Below are 19,602 nucleotides of genomic sequence, written 5' to 3'. Positions count from 1 at the left end.
AACAATAAAACATTGTAGACTAGAATACAGTAAAAAAATAGGAGAGAGAGAGAGAGAGAGAGAGAGAGAGAGAGAGAGAGAGAGAGAGAGAGAGAGAGAGAGAGAGAGAGAGAGAGGAGAGAGAGAGAGAGAGAGAGAGAGAGAGAGAGAGAGAGAGAGAGAGAGAGAGAGAGAGAGAGAGAGAGAGAGAGAGAGAGAGAGAGAGAGAGAGAGAGAGAGAGAGAGAGAGAGAGAGAGAGAGAGAGAGAGAGAGAGAGAACAACTATTTTTGTTTTTACATTTTTTTTTTTTATAAATAACTTTTGTAACTGTAACCGGATCCAGGTTCGAGTCTCTCAAAATGCCATGACATCTTGGAGACCCTGTGAAAGTGTGCCTAGTCTGTGCAATGCTGTACCCTACGCTAAAACTCAGCTAGTGTATGGTAGCGCTCAAAACATTCACCAATGCAAAGACCAGGATTGTCAGGACAGGAGGGACAATAATAGCGGGTGTCACGCCTATATCCGTGCTTTCTACAGATACAACATTTTCTTTGGGGGGCTCGTTGGGTAGCGGTAGTCGAGAGGACATAAGGACATTTGCCTCTCATGCAGCCGGCTTACTGCATTTGGTTGGGGAAGGTGAGGTGGAGCACCATCTGGAAACAGAAGGGCTCTGACGATCTCTTCCTGGAATTTAAGGAAGGATCCAGTCTGTCCTGAAGCTCTGTATAGCACATGAGCGTTCAGCAAAGCCAATTGAAATAAGTATACAGACACTTTTTTATACCAGCGACTGGCCTTACGGGCAACTAGGTACAGCATCAACAACTGGTCGTTGAGGTCCAGCCACCCATATTTTTGTTATATTCGTGGACACAGAGGGGTTTTCTCCACAACACCAGTCGCCATAGTAATTTGGACAGTCGTGTCTGCATGAAGGGAGGTAAGAACGAAAACATTCTCATTATCCCTCCACTTCATAGCGAGCAAGTTATTACACTTCAAGCAGGCTCTCTCCTCCAGCCTCAGACGGGAATCTACAAGCCGCTGGGGAAAGCCCCGGTGATTAGATCGCACAGTGCCACATGCTCCAATCTGATGATCAAAAAGTGACTAAAAAGTGGCACGCTCGTGTAATAATTGTCCACGTACAAATGGTACCCCTTTCCGAATAAGGGTGACACCAAGTCCCACATAATCTTGCCAGCGCTTCCTATGTAGTCAGGGCAGTTTGTCGGCTCTACGTGACTATCTCTTTCCTCGTAAATCATAAAACTACATGTATAGCCTTTGGCCCTGTCACAGAGCTTATACATCTTGACCCCGTACTGTTTGAATGACAAGCAGCCAGAAAAATTAATCAGGGACTCATCAACGCAGAGAACTTGATGGGGAGTAAACAAGTCTGCAAAACATTGGTTGAAGTGGTTTACGAGGAGCTGAATTTTGTAGAGCCGATCGTATCCAGGGTCTCCACGAGGACGACAGAGTTCATTGTTGTTGAAGTGCATGAACCGCAAAATCTGCTCGTATCGTGCCCTGGCCATGGAAGCAGAGAACAAGGGCATATGGTGAATTGGGTCAGTGGAGCAATATGACTGCAACTCACTCTTTTTGGTTATGCCCATGAAGAGGGATAGACCCAGAAAGATCTTAAATTTGGAAACCGTAATTGGTTTCCAATCTCTGGCAAAGGGAGGACTGGGGAATAGTGGCGATGTGTTGACCAGCGTACAAATTGCTTTGGTCCACAATAGATCTATAGAGATCTTCGGTGAAAAACAGCGAATAAAAATCAAGTGACGTAAAATCAACTGTTTCCACATGAATGCCGGGTTGGCCAGTGAATCGGGGAAGTATGGGTGCTGCAGAAGTGGTGGATTCCCAATTAGGATTGGCGAATGCAGCAGGAAGGGCACTATGGGCACGATGGGCCTGTGTTCATCTTCTTGGTGGCAGCGGGACACTACTTGTGCTTGCCACCCTCGCCAGCTTGAACTGCACTTATGAGACTCGCGACATCACCAAGTGTTACTGCAGTGCTGGATGTACGACCAGGGTGTACTAGGCCGCTGGTGCTTGCCAGTTCACCAGAAGGAATAGCGACGCTAGTACTTCTCTGCTCCATACGAGAGTCCTGCGGTTCTTGCACTTCAACAGCGGAAGAAGATTGGGGTCTGGTACACCTGACCTTGGCAGGGACCACAACTCCTTTGTCAGAGCTATCTGTCATGGAGTCGCTGCTGTCTACAGGTTCGTATTCTGAGCCTGAATCTGACAGATGAGTGACTTCTTCTTCACTATCTGTCATGCTCAGAAACGTGTAGGCCTCTTCACTAGTGTACCTTCGATTTGCCATTTTGGGCTCTAAATTTAGTGGTACACTAGTGAGACTCACAGGCAAAAAAGCTCCTGACTGTTAGCGACTATATCAAAACGCTACCAAAAAACTGTTAGCGATCGCAGGGATCAGGCCTGATTCTGCGAACGCTGCAGTTATGTGTTTAGTGTTTTGTAAGCGACAGTGATCGATCGATACTGCACTTGGGTGAGCTGGGCTGGGCCGGGTGGAGGGGCAAACTGCAGGTGCTAGCAGGTATCTGGGCTGATCCCGCTAACATTGTGTTTTTGGGAACCCTAAACTGCTGGGGAAGCTAGTATAGATCTGATCGGATCAGATATTGATCCGTTCAGATACTATACCACTAAGGGAGGTGTATGCTGCGTGCATGGGTGTTAGCGATACTGGCACTAACCTGATGCTGCCTGGGGCGACGCAGACCCTATCTGACCCTAAAACCTAATTCATATCACCCACCGGGCGATCAGGGGGTTAAACCTTTATTAGGTAATAAACGGCAGGTGCCCTGACACTATAAAAAAAACTAACCAACCAGCGTCACCCGTAACAGTTATACAGTGATCACTGGTGAAAGGGTTAACTTGGGGGCAATCAGGGGGTTAAAACCTTTCCTAGGTAGTATATGGGGTCCCCGACGCTATAAAACGCTGAAGGCAAACCTAAATATTTACGTGCCTAACTAGCGTCACCTGTGACACTAATACAGCGATCAGATAAATGATCGCTTAGTGACACTGGCGACGGGGGGTGATCAAGGGGTTAAAACTTTATTAGGGGGGGTACCCTAGACCTAAAGGGGCCTAACACTAACTGCCCTACCACTTATAACTGTCACAAAATGACACCAATGCAATAATCAGAAAAAAAAAAAAACCTGCTATTGGTGTCACTGTGACAGAGGGTACAGGGGGGTGAAAAGTGTGCCTAGAGTGTTCTACTGTAAGTGTAGTGTTGGTGCAAACTTACTTGATGTCTTCTCTCCTCGGAAGCCGGACCGAAAAGGCTTCACGAGGAGCGATGACATCACTTTCTCTGTCGCTGTTTACATTACAGCAGCAGAGGAAGATTCTCATTCACCAGGAGCGATCGTGAAGGGGGTGGCCATGAATCAGTGGCCTCCCTCTCACCTCGGATCGCTCCTGACAGTAATCTGACCGCCGCAGGCACGGGGGGGGGGGGGTGTCCGATCGGGCAGGCAGGGATGTACAGGTAAGCCCTTATGCCCTGCCCGTGCCATTGTGCCGACGTACATCGGCGTGCGACGGTTGGCAACTGGTTAAACCCAAAACCAAAAATGTAATATAGTGCAGCTTACCGATCAGTAAATGTGGTTGATGCATTCTTTTTTTCTTTAATTAGGCTTTTTTTCCCCTCTGTTTTCACCTGGTGATCTGGCCAGTAACATACCTCCTGTATTAGTGCAGTGAGCACTATGATATTTTTTCTTCTCTATGAGTCAAGCTGTACAAAAGGATGAGCTGCTGTTTCATCAGATTTGGCAACCCGTCAGAAATGGTAATGGAAGTGACATTTTGCAAAATGTGACTTAGTACTTGGTGGCAAAACCGTTGTTGGCAATCACAGAGGTCAGACATTTCTTGCAGTTGGCCACCAGGTTTGCATACATCTCAGGAGGGATTTTGTCCCACTCCTCTTTACAGATCCTCTCCAAGTCATTAAGGTTTTGAGGCTGACATTTGGTAACTTTAACCTCGAGCTTCCTCCACATATTTTCTATGGGATTAAGGTCTGGAGACTGGCTATGCCACTTCAGGACACTAATGTGCTTCTTCTTGAGCCACTCCTTTGTTGCCTTGGCCATGTGTTTTGGGTCATTGTCTTCCTGGAATACCCATCCACGAACCATCCCTGGCTGAGGGAAGGAGGTTCTCACCAAAGATTTGCCAGTACATGGCCCAGTCTATTGTCCCTTTGATGCTGTGAAGTTGTCCTGTTCCCATAGCAGAAAAACACCCCCAAAGCATAGTTTCCACCTCCATGTTTGACGGTAGGGATGGTTTTCTTGGGGTCATAGGCAGCATTCCTCCTCCTCCAAAGACGGAGAGTTGAGCTGATGCCAAAGAGCTTGAGTTTGGTCTCATCTGGCCACAACACTTTTACCCAGTTCTCCTCTGAATCATTCAGATGGATCATTCAGATGTTCATTATCAAACTTCAGACAGGCCTGTACATGTGCTTTCTTGGGCAGGGGGACCTTGCAGGCGCTGCAGGATTTCAGTCCTTCACGGCATAGTGTGTTACCAATTGTTTTCTTGGTAACTATGGTCCCAGCTGCCTTGAGATCATTGACAAGATTCTCCTGTGTAGTTCTGGGCTGATTCCTCACCGTTCTCATGATCATTGAAACTTCACGAGGTGAGATTTTGCATGGAGCCCCAGACCGAGGGAGATTGACAGTTATTTTGTGTTTCATCTATTTGCGAATAAATCGCACCAACTGTTGTCACCCTCTAACCAAGCTGCTTGGCTATGGTTTTGCAGCCTATTACAGCCTTGTGTAGGTCTTCAATCTTATCCCAGACATCCTTGGACAGCTATTTGGTCTTGTAATTGTGGAGAGATTGGAATCTGATTGACTGATTGCTTCTGTGGACAGGTGTCTTTTATACATGTAACAAGCTCAGATTAGGAGCACTCCCTTTAAGAGTGCTCCTAATCTCAGCTCGTTATCTGTATAGAAGACACCTGGGAGTCAGAAATCTTGCTGATTGATAGGGGATCAAATAGTTATTTCACTTTTTAAAAATGCAAATCAATTTATAACTTTTTTGAAAATCATTTTTCTGGATATTTTTATTGTTATTCTGTCCCTCTGTTAAAATAAACCTACCATTAAAATTATAGACTAATCATTTCTTTGTCAGTGGGCAATGTACAAAATCAGCAGGGGATCAAATATTTTTTTTCCCTCACTGTAAGAGGTCTGTCTTTGAAGGTGAACAGATTTGCGGGAAAGGGGGTACAGTGTTCACGGCGAAGAACTATTGGGAGAAAAAAGCTGTAGCTTTTGCAATAGACATGTTGGCCCTTCATATATCCCCAAATTTTTGGTTATCCTGACGCACTTTACGCACTGCCCCTTCCTCACGATTATTTTCTTTTATATTTAAATTGGTTTAAAAGAGTATGCACTTCACTCATAGGGCATTTTATATATGACAGTCAAGTTTTTTTTCTTATCGTATTATGGGGGTATAGGTTTTTGTGGGGTTTATGTATGGTTATTATGCACTGCAATACTGTATCTTTATGGCCATTTTGATCAAGTTTTCTGATTAACCATTTTGGTTTAGTTTTAGTCCCATTTTTATCTATTTTCATTTCATGTCTAAATAGGTCACACCCTCCCGCTGTATTCAGGCTTTACTAGCACACCTGTACATTGGTTATTATAGCAGCTATCACATGAGTTTGGCTTATTTATTTGACCTTAATATAATGGCTCATGTACAGACTGACTTCTAGAAAATAGGAGGCTATGGAGATAAACATTTATAGGACTCACGCAGAAATTCAATTTTTATGTATGAGCTTCTACAAAATGGCTGACACTCTATTGTGATTATAATGGGTATATAAAAGGTAATCTAGTCGCTGACGTAACACGTAGGGTATGAACGGAGGCAGATGTGAACCGGAAATGACACACGGTACCTCTAAGTGTTTTTACTGCATTTTACAAGTCTTTTAGATTGTGAGTAATATTCTTTTGAATATAGCATTTATTAGTGTACATACTACACTATAGGAGGCTTTCTTTGATTATTTTCTTCATACATGAGCTGGTGTAAGCTTGCTTGGAGTTTTAAAGGAGCCTGACCCTATATACCTCTGGAACCTGGGAGACTTATTTGGAGAGCCCCTAGTGGGAAGGAGATGCTGAAATACCATGGAACTGATGTTACCTCGATGAATTAACACATTTATAGATGATATCCATTCATAGTCATAGTCACTGATTAGTGGAAAGAACTTAAGAGACTTTACCACATGCCACATATTTGTATATCACTGTTTATAGTTTTACGAGCATTTATATTTTGAATCACACATTATTAAACATATATATATATATATATATATATACACATATATATATATATATATATATACATACATACACACACACGTGTGATTTATTGTGTTTAGTTACTTCAAAGAGGACGTAAACTCTCATGCATAATTTTTACCTATAGGTACTGTACAGCTTTAGACCACTGCAGCTTCATTTTGTGCACTCTATTGTTATTTTTAGTATTTCACTATTGGTAGTTGGCGCTACATCATTACTTCACTTTATCACTTTACTAGTGTGGAAACACTTTTAGATGTTAGCAGCAGCCCTTTTTACCATTGACTTGGGAGCATGCATATAGAACATTTCACTGAAGAATGCACTTTCACCATTTCAAGGAGTTTGGATCACATTTTAAACTTTTTGGGAATTTGAAGAACATTGATTGGCTGTCTCTAGGTTATATTACATTACGAGGGAGGAGTGAACTCCTTTCATGTTTTAGTTCATTTTATTAGTACTGCACTATATTCTGGTTTTATTGTTTACTTTAGGTATGAATCACTTTTTGGTGCTGGCTGGCTAATAGTTTTTTGTTGTTAGGTGTGTAGGTGCCGTATAATAGCTTATTTAAAAGCGCCGTTTGGCGTTCACGTGACTGCCCGCTGGTCTCCTCCTCTCCTCGTCTTGGCTAATGTGAGCGGGGGTTTCCCAGCACCTCCCCTTGCAATTATCACATCAGGAGAGGAGACCAGCGGGCAGTCACCTGAGTGCTAAATGGTGCTTTGAATAAGGGATTATACAGCAAATTTTTATAAATGACATCCACTGCAGAGCTTACTGTTATATAACAGATGGAACTAGAATAGGAAAAAAATTCACTTAAACACTATAAGGCTATACTATAATTTGTTATGGAAAATGTAGATTGATGTACAAAGTATAATAATAGTTACCTTTTGATTTTCAACAGCCTCCTGCACTGAGGCCAGCATACAATCTGGTAGTTTCTTGCCTTTACCAGTAGCAGTACTCGGTCTTGGGGTGGTGTAAGAGCTGCAATAATTCCAATTTGTATTATTAAATGGAAGTAGAACTTTTTTGTTTCACAAACATATGACATACTAATGATGCACTAATCTAATAGCAAGGGATGCTCCCGATTTTCATGAAGTCATTTCTGACCTTTAATGGCACATAAAAGAGATTCTTTGGCAATTACAATATTTCTATTGTATAGAAATATTTACTTGTTGGAAAATCTCAGTTTAAGTGGGGATAATTTCTAATTTATCAATGTGAAAGCATGAAAGAGGAAGTACTGTTTAACTGTCAATTGTGGAAGAGATACACAGCAGCTCCTAGTGGTCCAATTTGCTTGTGGTCAATACCCAGCTATGGATACTGAAGGGGCTTTTACCATTTTCCTATTTTGAAACAGTAAAATGCATTTTTTAAAAATCCCTTCATTATTCTATGGCTAGTACACACCTATGCTCTGCACATTTTAACAATACTAGCAAAAGTGTGCCTTTTACAAAATGGGCATGCTTGGACATAATAAAACAATGTTGAAGAACTTTTTCAGTGGTTGAGGAGTGCAGGGGATTTGATATCATGCACAGGTGACACATGCACAACAGTGGGCAGTATGTACAGGAGAGAACTGTAGAAGCTATGATGGCAAGCAGTATGTACAGGAGTGAAGTATAGATGGTATGATGGCAGGTCATGTGCAGGAAAAGAGCATGAAGGATTTGTCAAGAGGCAGTATGAGTAGTTGAGCTGTACAGAGGGTAGGATGGTCGGCAGTACATAGGCCTTATGTACAGTAGAGGAGCACAGAGGTTATGATGACCGGTAGTATGTGTAGGAGAAGAGTGTAGAGGCTGTGACAGACAGAACTATGTGCAGGAGGGGACAGTCAGCAGTATGTGCAGGAGTGCAGGAGAGGAGTGTGGAGGCTGTGACAGTCAGAGGAGTATAGAGGTTATAACAGCCAGCAGTATGTGCAGGAGTGGAGTGTGAAAGCAATGACGGTCAGAAGTATGCGCAGAAGAGGAGCATAGAGGTTATGATAGCTAGCACTATGTGCAGGAGAGGAGTGTGGAGGCTGTGACGGTCAAAGATATTTGCAGCAGAGGAGGATAGAGGTTAGAATGTCCAGCAGTATGTGCAGGAGAGGAGCGTAGTGTGACGGTCACAGTTATGTGCAGCAGAGGAGTATAAAGGTTATGACAGCCAGCAGTATGTACAGGTGAGGAGTGTGGAGGCCAAGGGCGTAGCTATAGAGGGTGCAAGAGTTGCGATCCGGCCCCAGGCTGCAGGGGGCCCGTGCGGATCCCCTGTCTAGTTTGTCTACACTTGCGTAAGCCAGAGCCAGAGTCGGGGGGTGGAGCTGGGAGCCGGAGCTGGCGGTCCTAGGTACGGAAGGCTGCTTGCCTCTTGACTTTACACTCTGGATGCAGCTAGCACCAGGCTGGATAGGAGGGCCGGCAGGGTGGCATATAGGAGAACCGTTCTCCCCTGTTCTCCTCCTGTCTCCTGCAGGTCCAATGGCTGCAGGAGACAGGATCGGTTCTCCTATATGCCGCCCCGCCCACCCTCCTATCCAGCCAAGAGGCAAGCAGTCATCTGTACCTAAGACCGCCAGCTCCGCCTCCCAACTCCGCTCCTCCCCCGACCCTGGCTTCCGCTTCCTGCCTCAAGGCTGTTCCTGCCGCTGGAATGATAGGAAAAAAGCTCCCTGCCCGAGGCCGCTCCTGGTAAAGCAGGAACTCTCTGTCACAGCAGAGCGTAAAAGAAGATATTGCCCAGCGAGTATAGTGTTCCAGGTGTGCTGCTGACTGTCACTCTGCTCTCTCCCATACTGCTCTCTCCCATCATGCTGTCCCCCTATACTGCCCTCCACTCAAAAGCTGTAAAAAAAACTATAAAAAATAAAATTAAAAAATAATTTAAAAAACTACTGACCCCATCCACTGCCCTACTGACCCCGTCCACTGCCCTACTGACCCCGTCCACCGCCCTAAATATAAAAATAAGTGCAGCGCTATAGATTATACAAAAGTGAAGTGACAAATGTGAATATCAACATATGCTAATAATAATAAATGTCCATTTTCAATAAATCAAAGTCCATCATTCTGTGAAACCATTGTAATCACCACGTGGATGTAGGGCTGAATTAGTGACAAAACCATCCCCAAAGTAATGAAGGCGTACCATAAATTTTGGACCTAAGAATAGCATATGCTACATAGGTCAAAACAGGCCTCTACTGCCCAACGGCAATGGTATAGACGATGGAGACCAAAGGAAGATATGTGGTCTTGGAAGCCTTCTCGGGAATTTAGTGTATGAAAACCAAACTTGTGCAGATACCACCACCCAAATGTATGGAGGCTTACCAGAAGGTTGGGACTCAAAACAGCGTATGCTGTATGAGTCAAGCAAGCTTAAACTGCCCACTGGCAATGGAGAGGAGATCCCAATGGCAAACTGGAAAAGAAGTCCTAGGGGTGCCTCACCGGAGTACTTTCTCCATGTGGATGTTAAAAATGTCCTCGAGCGTGTCCCACATAGGATAAAAAAGGGGCCATATAGTGTAATTCCGTAAAAATATGAATTTTATTAAAAAAGAGAAACACTTACATTTCAGAAGTGAACAAGCGCTTGTATGTAATAAAATGGCGGCAGTGGAGTCCTCCCGACGCGTTTCGTCACATAGGACTTCGTCTGGGGTACTTACCCACTGCAGCCAGACTCCTTAATATAGGCACTGAGACCCCTGTAATGACAATCCAGCTCCTAAATTTTTCACATCTGCACTTCCGGGTTCGGCCAAAATGGCGGACCCGCGTGCATTCCAAGCCTCGCTATCCTGCGTTCCAGCCCCATTAATAAGCATAGGTCAAACTTCCTGGTCAGGAGGTCAGGTGTTTCCGCCCTACTATGTTTTCGCCCTCCACTCACTGCGGCGCGACCTCGCAGCGAGTGGAATGTCATGCGGAATTCATGCCTTCTTGCGTTCCAACGTGTACCACGCAAATAAAATTCAAAAACAATAAAACTTTTTGGTTTTAAAAAACAAACTATAAAATAGACATGAATATAAAAAATAAAAGTGAATGGTACCCCACATCTATCAATTATGATTCATCTATAAAGGCATTGATATCTACCTCTACATTCATGCCTTGTGGGGAAAAGGTATGTAATTCATGTGCCCAGAACAAATGTTCTGGTGGTGCGGCCTATGTATTGTTTACGGCACGGACAAGTGATCAGGTACACTATGTATCTTGTACTACATGTGCAAAACGATTTCACAGTATATCTTTTCCCTGTAGTAGTAGATGAAAACTCTGTGACCTTGCGTCTGTCATCTACTACTACAGGGAAAAGAAACAATACATAGGCCGCACCACCAGAACATTTGCAACGAGAGTAGGGGAACACATAGCCCTAATCAAGGGCAGGGACCCCAAACACACAGTACCCAGACACTATAAACAATTCCACAATAGTAATCCTACAGGGTCCCAATTTATCATCATAGATAAGTATGTCCCACCTTGGAGGGGGGAGTCAGAATTAGAGGGGCTTGAAATGTTCTGGGCACATGAATTACAGACCTTTTCCCCACAAGGCATGAACGTAGAGGTAGATATCAATGCCTTTATAGATGAATCATAATTGATAGATGTGGGGTACCATTCACTTTTATTTTTTATATTCATGTCTATTTTATAGTTTGTTTTTTAAAACCAAAAACTTTTATTGTTTTTGAATTTTATATGAGATCCGTTATTGTATATGGGACATATGACCGTGTGTGTGTGTGTGTGTATATATATATATATATATATATATATATATATATATATATATATGTATGGTCGATAAAGTTGGGGTGCCTGTTATATGTTATATGATATGTAGAGAATCCATCTCCTAATCTTTCCTATATTTAATTTATGGGAATTCATAATAATTTATTCAGGTACATACACGGAAAATATGTAAAAAAAACCAAAAAGGGTTAACGCTGCGCTAGAAACCCAATAATTGATTGGTAGCTATAAGGGATTAACCTTTACAGACTAAAAACACATTAATAAAAAACAAGGTTTTAACCCAAATTACCAAAGCAGCCAGCATAAAAGAGTCAGACACATACTCTAGATAATAGTATTAATATTATGCAGCGCTAAGGACAACCAATAAATGAAAATACCAAAATTATTAAAACATAATATCATAATTAATAACGTGAAAAATTATCATAATAATTTATGACCACTATAGGATATGTGTATAATGAGATACTAAAATTAATAGTGTCAAATAAACCAAAAAGAGCACATAAAAAGTTTATTTATTGGTTGTCCTTAGCGCTGCATAATATTAATACATACACGGAAAAACAATACAGTAAATAAGAATTAAATACTCCCGTCTAAAATAATCTTTTTGTGATTTAAATATCTATCCACTGCGTACACTTTGTCACTATTTCCGGGTCACAGGATGGCAATTCCCGTTAGGTCCACCCATTCTTTGTTCACATGGTTTGTAAATCATCATGTGAACTTCCGAGGCTGCTGGTTGACAGCGTGTGACCGACGTTGCGATGTGCGCATGCGTGACGGCGTGGGGATGACGTTGCGCCGCACGCGTGCGCATTGCGTGGTACACGTTGGAACGCAAGAAGGCATGAATTCTGCATGACATTTCACTCGCTGCGAGGTCGCGCCGCAGTGAGTGGAGGGCGGAAACATAGTAGGGCGGAAGGGCGGAAACACATTACCTCCTGACCAGGAAGTTTTACCTATGCTTATTAATGGGGCTGGAACGCAGGATAGCGAGGCTTGGAACGCACGCGGGTCCGCCATTTTGGCCGAACCCGGAAGTGCAGATGTGAAAAATTTAGGAGCTGGATTGTCATTACAGGGGTCTCAGTGCCTATATTAAGGAGTCTGGCTGCAGTGGGTAAGTACCCCAGACGAAGTCCTATGTGACGAAACGCGTCGGGAGGACTCCACTGCCGCCATTTTATTACATACAAGCGCTTGTTCACTTCTGAAATGTAAGTGTTTCTCTTTTTTAATAAAATTCATATTTTTACGGAATTACACTATATGGCCCCTTTTTTATCCTATGTGGGACACGCTCGAGGACATTTTTAACATCCACATGGAGAAAGTACTCCGGTGAGGCACCCCTAGGACTTCTTTTCCAGTTTGCCATTGGGATCTCCTCTCCATTGCCAGTGGGCAGTTTAAGCTTGCTTGACTCATACAGCATACGTTGTTTTGAGTCCCAACCTTCTGGTAAGCCTCCATACATTTGGGTGGTGGTATCTGCACAAGTTTGGTTTTCATACACTAAATTCCCGAGAAGGCTTCCAAGACCACATATCTTCCTTTGGTCTCCATCGTCTATACCATTGCCGTTGGGCAGTAGAGGCCTGTTTTGACCTATGTAGCATATGCTATTCTTAGGTCCAAAATTTATGGTACGCCTTCATTACTTTGGGGATGGTTTTGTCACTAATTCAGCCCTACATCCACGTGGTGATTACAATGGTTTCACAGAATGATGGACTTTGATTTATTGAAAATGGACATTTATTATTATTAGCATATGTTGATATTCACATTTGTCACTTCACTTTTGTATAATCTATAGCGCTGCACTTATTTTTATATTTATGGTTTACAGCAAAAATTCTATTTGCAGTGTTAGCTGCTGGCACTTTTGAGTTAGCTCAAAGTTATTTTGTTTTCTTTGTACACGTCCACTGCCCTACTGACCATGTCCACTGTCCTACTGTCTACGTCCACTGACCACATCCACTGCCCTACTGACCACGTCCATTGCCCTACTGACCACGTCCACTGTCCTAGTCCACTGTCCTACTGACCATGTCCACTGCCCTACTGACTGACATCATTTCCTGTCCACACTGACACCACTGGCTGAACTAGGGTTGGAACGGTCGCACTTGTGAGTGGGCTCTGGCCTTCCACCACCATGGCGCAGCCCAAGACTGAAGGACTGCACAACATGTGAAAGGGATCCGCTGTGGGCCGTAAAGGGTCATGGGATCAGTGGGAAGGGCTTTGGGCTCGGAGGGAATGGCTCACGTCGGAGGTCTGGGGGCCCTTCATGATTTCTTGCACCAGGGCCCTGAAGGTTCTAGTTAAGCCTCTGGTGGAGTCTGTGATGGTCAGAGGCGTATAGATGTTATGACAGCCAGCAGTATGTGCAGGAGAGGAGTGTGGAGGCTGTGACGGTAGGTGCAGCAGAGAAGTACAGATAGTATGACATCAGGAATTGTGGGAGGTATAGAAGTGGACAGTATGTGTAAATCAAGAGTTGTTTGATAAATATTTTCAGTGTGCTAGATCTTCATTCAAAATAAATAACAACACAACAAACTGCAATGCTGATTGTGTTACTGTGCGCTGTAAGTATGTTGGGTAAACCACAGGTTTTACCATGCATTAACACAACACAATGTGTGAAGCCAGTATAATGGTTTTCAATGTATCTGCATTATGAAAATTCTAAATTCTTCAGTGCTCTTCCCCCAATAAATGCATGTAAAACTCCTGTATGTGCAAAGAAGCAAATGACATACACATTGGCAATTTTAAACTGCAAATTTTTAAGTTACCTAAAACTCGGCAGACACCGACTTTTGTAGTTACATTTTGATTGTACATTCATTTTTTTCTGAAATCTGGACTCCCCAAAGGGAAAATATAGTGTATTTTCAAGTGAGCACATACTGGATATCAGAGGAATTATTGTGGCGTTTACCCACAGTACTTTTTATGCGACTTTCACATGTTTATATGCTTGCTCTCGCTTAGGCCGGCCATAGGGGGTTTGAACCATGTATGGGCAAGCTGAATGTAAAAAGTTAATCAACTTTGGTACAACCAGCCTGCTGGAATTTGCATGCAATTATCGCTGGTATAGCCATTAGCAATAATCTCCTCCTTTCTCCTGGCAGGGGAGGCTTCCCCCACAATCCGCGAGGGAGAATACAAAGGGATTCCCCTGTCAACACTGTCTGGGGTTGCAGGAAAGAAATTTGCTGTGAGTATGGCCTGCCTTAGTGTTATTGTATTAAATGTAGAGAATGGTAGATTAATCACTAGAGGCAGAGAAGATTAATACAACAATGAGTCTGCCTTGTGACAATGACCCATGGACTTGCATCATGAGAAAGAGTAATTAAGCACAACCATTTTGTGGTACAACACAGCAGGAAGCAGAGCCTGGGAATTGAATATGCAAATATAGATGCCCAAACACACATATAAAAAAAAAGTACAAACCATATACCAAAACAAGGCTTTTTAAATTATTTGCAATTTATACAATATACGAGAAGTCAATTGTATTTGGTACTTATGAATTTGACATGCCGTGCAGTATACATATTGGGGTTGGTTTACTAAAACTGCAGAGTGCAAAATCTGGTGCAGCTGTGCATGGTAGTCAATCAACGTCTAACTCCAGCTTGTTTAATTAAGGCCCCTTTCACACGGGCGCCTCCGTGTAGTGAATTCCGCTTGCTTAGCAGCTTGCTTATCCCAGCTAAGCAGGCGGATGACAGGTTTGTGTCTGCTTCACCGCGCAGAGTGAATACGGACACAGCCCCATTGTACTCTATGGGGAAACAGTCCAGCTAATCAGACGGAAACGGACAGGCGGACCGTTTCCATTGGTCTGGTCTGACGGATGGAAACTAAGACCACCAGCCATCTGTTTTTTGCAGGCAGGATCAGATGGTGACGGGTGTCAGCAGACATGTGTCCGCTGATATCCGCCGCTCCATAGGGGAGACTGGAGGGTCCGATCAGGTTGGCCTGAAAAATTGACAGGCGTACCTGATCAGAAAGCCCGTGTGAAAGGACCCTTAGCTTGGACAAAAAAAAAAAAAAGGAAAGCTGATTGGTTTCTTTGCAGAGCTGCATCAGATTTTGCACTCTCCAGTTTTAGTAAATCAACCCCAATGTAATAAATTAGAGTAACCACTTCAGAATTTGCCCCCTTCCTGACCAGGCCATTTTTTGCAATACGGCACTGCATCACTTTAACTGAAAATTGCGTGGTCGTGCAACGCTATTCCCAAACAAAATTGATCTCCTTTTTTTTCCACAAATAGCGCTTTCTTTTGGTGGTATTTGATCACCTCTGCGTTTTTTATTTTTTGCGCTATAAACAAAAAAAAGAGCAACAATTTTGAAAAAAAAAAAATAACACAATTATTTTTTACTTTTTACTATAATAAATATCCCAATTTTTTTTTTTTTCAGAGTTCAGTTCCACTTTAAGTCCAGTGCAAAGATAAGCCAAAACCCACAAAAGTAGTAATTCCTTGGCAGTAATCTAGCTCATAGTGATGTTGGATATGATATAAAAGTAATGGAGCACAAGCAAAAGTTGCTTTCTTTGCTTATTGCGTAGCACAGAGACCGATTAAGACAGGATGGTGCTCTAGAAAAAAGGTAGCAGCTTTGGTCCCCCATTCATTTGAATGATATTGAAAGGACTGCTGTGAGCAGAGAGAAGCCACTCCATTTGCTTTGTCTGTATTGGCATGGCCTGCTACATCAGCTATTACCTGCAAGCATATGTTTCCTTGTAAAACGAGAGGTGGAAAGTTTTGACCAAATGTGCAATTCTATTGTGTGTGTGTGACCACCTGGGTTGCTTTGTGGATGGTCTGCCTCTTGTGGTGCATAGTACTACAAAAAACACCCGGAACCCAAGGGTAACAACCTATGCGATGTTCATGCAATATGCACATTGAGAAAAAGATAAATGTAAAAAAAACTGGGGTTGGTTTACTAAAGGCAAATAGACTGTGCACTTTGCACTCATTTTCCCCAGAGCTTAGTGAAGGTAGTGAAATTTCACTTTGTACTACCCAATCAGGTGCAAGGAAAATTAAAAAACAAACCGCATTTTTGCTCACATATGATTGGATGATAGAAATCTGCAGAGCTTAACCACATTCACTATGCTCTGGGCAAAATCAGTGCACAGTCTGTTTGCATTTAAAGCAAAAAACCCCAATGTTTCTTCAGATGCTGTAACGAGGTAGAACCTAAAAAAGCTTCCATTATGTACTGTATGTACATATCCTTTGTTACCTGAGTAAGAAAATGGATTCATTTGCTTCTCCACCAAGGCCACTTTTGGGTCTGAGATCTTCTGGATGATCTAAAAACAGAGATTAATAATATAAGCAAACTATTAAAAGAGCAATAAGTGAAAATATCTTAACAAGCGATCACTGCCACTAACCAATCTTAAAGGATTTGTGTGTACTGCCAGGGCTTTCAGGCTGCTCTTTGGTAGGATTGCCCCCTTCCTCACTGTTCATCCTGCCAGATTAAAAAAATTAACACTTGTTATTTGACAAATCAGGCATCATGCAGGAAATGCAGCAAGCATTGTCATTCAGGATCACTGACAACTCTGCCTTCACTATTCTGTAAACACTCATTATTGCCTATTAAATAACCTTGCATCTTCTTTTTAAATTCAGTATTGATAACATTCTACACACAGTTACCTTTAAATTACATGATGGGTAAAAGTTGTGGATGTTACCAGTGAAATTCCTGAATGATAAAATCCCACTTTTAGGTCTCCATTGGAAGATCGTGTGACAGGGTGACAACATAGGATTAAAGATACGTCACCAGCACACCAGGGATCTCCAAATAGGGTCCATGATGGCATTGCAGCAAAAATAAAGAGTGACATTTCGGGGGCCATGCAGGACCACATCCTTAGGCATGTAGGCAGCCAAGCAGCCAGGGTAACAACACAAGAGCACAACTAGGACACAGGCACAAAGAGTTGTCACCCTAGAACAAGAAGTGTCTGAACAAGGAGCTTCAAAGCAGAATCAAAATATGTCATTTTGATAAAACCTGAAGATTTAAAAATATTGGAAGCGACTTAAAATCATATGCTAATGCTTATGTGAGATTTTATTGATTGGTCATACATAATAATTAATTAATTTGATGCAACAAAAACAAACAAAACATATGAAAGGTAAAAAAAAAAAAAAAATGTACGTGCCTCTGTTCGCATATCACCATCACCAGTCAGGAGAAGATGTCTGTTTGCTAATACCCTGATTAATATTACAAGTTCTGCATAGGTAAATATCGCAGTTGCATTCGCAAAGGTTTTCCTCTTCATAATATCACTAGTTTTCTGCTGCTCTGTGTTCCTGCCATGCAGCATCAACTTTGTAGTAACAGAAGTGTCCAGTAGATGGAGACAACTGTTTTTTTTTTTTTTTTTTTTTTTTTTATGTATTCCTGACCTACTTTTGTATCCATTAGATCAGTGATGGCGAACCTTTTTGAGCCCGAGTGCCCAAACTGCAACACAAAACCAACTTATTTTTTTCAAAGGGCCAAGCAGCTCTATGAAAAAGGTTAGCACAGGTCAGTGCAGGGATATGCACATATTATAAGAGTGGATCAGAGACCGCAGACATATTACAAGAGTGGATCAGAGACCGCAGACATATTACAAGAGTGGATCAGAGACCGCAGACATATTACAAGAGTGGATCAGAGACCGCAGACATATTACAAGAGTGGATCAGAGACCGCAGACATATTACAAGAGTGGATCAGAGACCGCAGACATATTACAAGAGTGGATCAGAGACCTCAGACATATTACAAGAGTGGATCAGAGACCTCAGACATATTACAAGAGTGGATCAGAGACCTCAGACATATTACAAGAGTGGATCAGAGACCGCAGACATATTTCAAGAGTGGATCAGAGACCGCAGACATATTACAAGAGTGGATCAGAGACCGCAGACATATTACAAGAGTGGATCAGAGACCGCAAACATACTACAAGAGTGGATCAGAGACTGCAGACATACTGCTTTGCTTGGCACTGCATCAAACAGACCTGCAGCTTCTGCAAATCTGCACTAGTGATGCAGCAGCCCATGTTTTCCTGAATGAGTTCATGTAATCATTAATATTATCTTTCTCACAAGCTAAAACACCTAGGTAGGTGCCTAGGTCAGCAGCACATTCTTTCCTTGTTTCCTCCTCAGCTCTGTGCGTTTTCTCCCACGCTGGGGCAGCCACTGCACCGACCCCAGGCAGGCTCCAGCCCCAGGCCAGACCACCCAGTCCCTCCCTCCTGTGACTGTCCCTGGATATTGCTGAGGTGCTAAGTCCACTCCAGTGACCAGTGAGTCCACACTGCACATAACAAGTTAACTTACTCTGCTCCACAGCCTTACAGTCAGCAGACACTGATGGACTCAGTCAGCTCCTTGGGCTTGAGGCGAGCTGCCTTCCAGTTGGTTCCTCTGGAGTCTGTCCTCCTGTTCTCCTGTCATGACCCACACTGCCTGGCATTTCACAGAGAGACTCCCAGCCCCTCCCTCAGAGATTACTCCTCACTGCACTGCACTGCAGAAGTCAGGACGAGTGGGTGGCGCCACGTCCCGGCCAGACTTACACAGTCGCATACAGCCTAGGTAGGAGGAGAGAGACTAAGTAGCGGAGTCATCAGACTCATCAAAAATGTGAAAAAAGTTATGCGGCGGCCATGGAAATGGCTTCCTGGTGTGCCCACCGAAAGGGCTTGGCATGCCAGCTGTGGCACGCGTGCCATAGGTTCGCCATCACTGCATTAGATGTATTTTTACTTCCTGCATGTTCTTTTGCATCAATATTCTTTCATTCATAAAGACTGCTGCCAGTCTACAGTCACCCTACTGGGCTTAGTTAAGGTATATATGAATAGAAAAAACTTTTGTGATTATTGTGGAACTTCAGTTTGTAAAGGACTTTAAGTCCCCACCTAGTCTAGTGTTCCTACCTTTTATGCAGTAAAGGAAGGGTGGTATTGTGGCCTCCACTGTAATGGGGGGGATTCTTCCCACTTACCACTGATGTAAGTAGCATTTTTCCCACTGTTCCTTGATTTTAACAGGGGTTCCCCGAGACCTAAAAATTATTTCAAGGGTTCTCTCCTCTCCTCTGGGCTAAAAAAAAAAAAAGTTTGAGAAAGGCTGGCTTCTTCTTAGGCCGTATTGAAACTGGCGCAGAGGCCTGTATACCATGAATTGGCTGTTTGTTTATGTGGCTGGAGTGCAGACGAATGGCTCCAAATGCAGAGTGTGTTCGGGG

General features: G+C 43.1%; 1 protein-coding gene across 2 annotated transcripts in view; it reads right to left on the bottom strand.

Moving 5' to 3' along the window:
- Window positions 1-19,602, bottom strand: part of LOC141144583 (serine/threonine-protein kinase ULK4-like) — a 1,176,078-nt gene that overhangs the window by 1,081,630 nt on the left and 74,846 nt on the right. For both annotated transcript variants that reach the window (XM_073630414.1, XM_073630413.1), the window contains exons 10-12: window positions 16,715-16,794; window positions 16,561-16,630; window positions 7,339-7,438 (exon numbers count right to left, since the gene is read on the bottom strand). In XM_073630414.1, the coding sequence (XP_073486515.1) occupies window positions 7,339-7,438; window positions 16,561-16,630; window positions 16,715-16,794 (250 nt within the window). The remainder of the gene's footprint in view (window positions 1-7,338; window positions 7,439-16,560; window positions 16,631-16,714; window positions 16,795-19,602) is intronic.

This window comes from Aquarana catesbeiana, linkage group LG05 (genome assembly GCF_042186555.1).
Source record: "Aquarana catesbeiana isolate 2022-GZ linkage group LG05, ASM4218655v1, whole genome shotgun sequence".
NCBI classification, from domain to species: Eukaryota; Metazoa; Chordata; class Amphibia; order Anura; family Ranidae; genus Aquarana; species Aquarana catesbeiana.
This window is presented reverse-complemented; position numbering and strand designations above follow the sequence as displayed.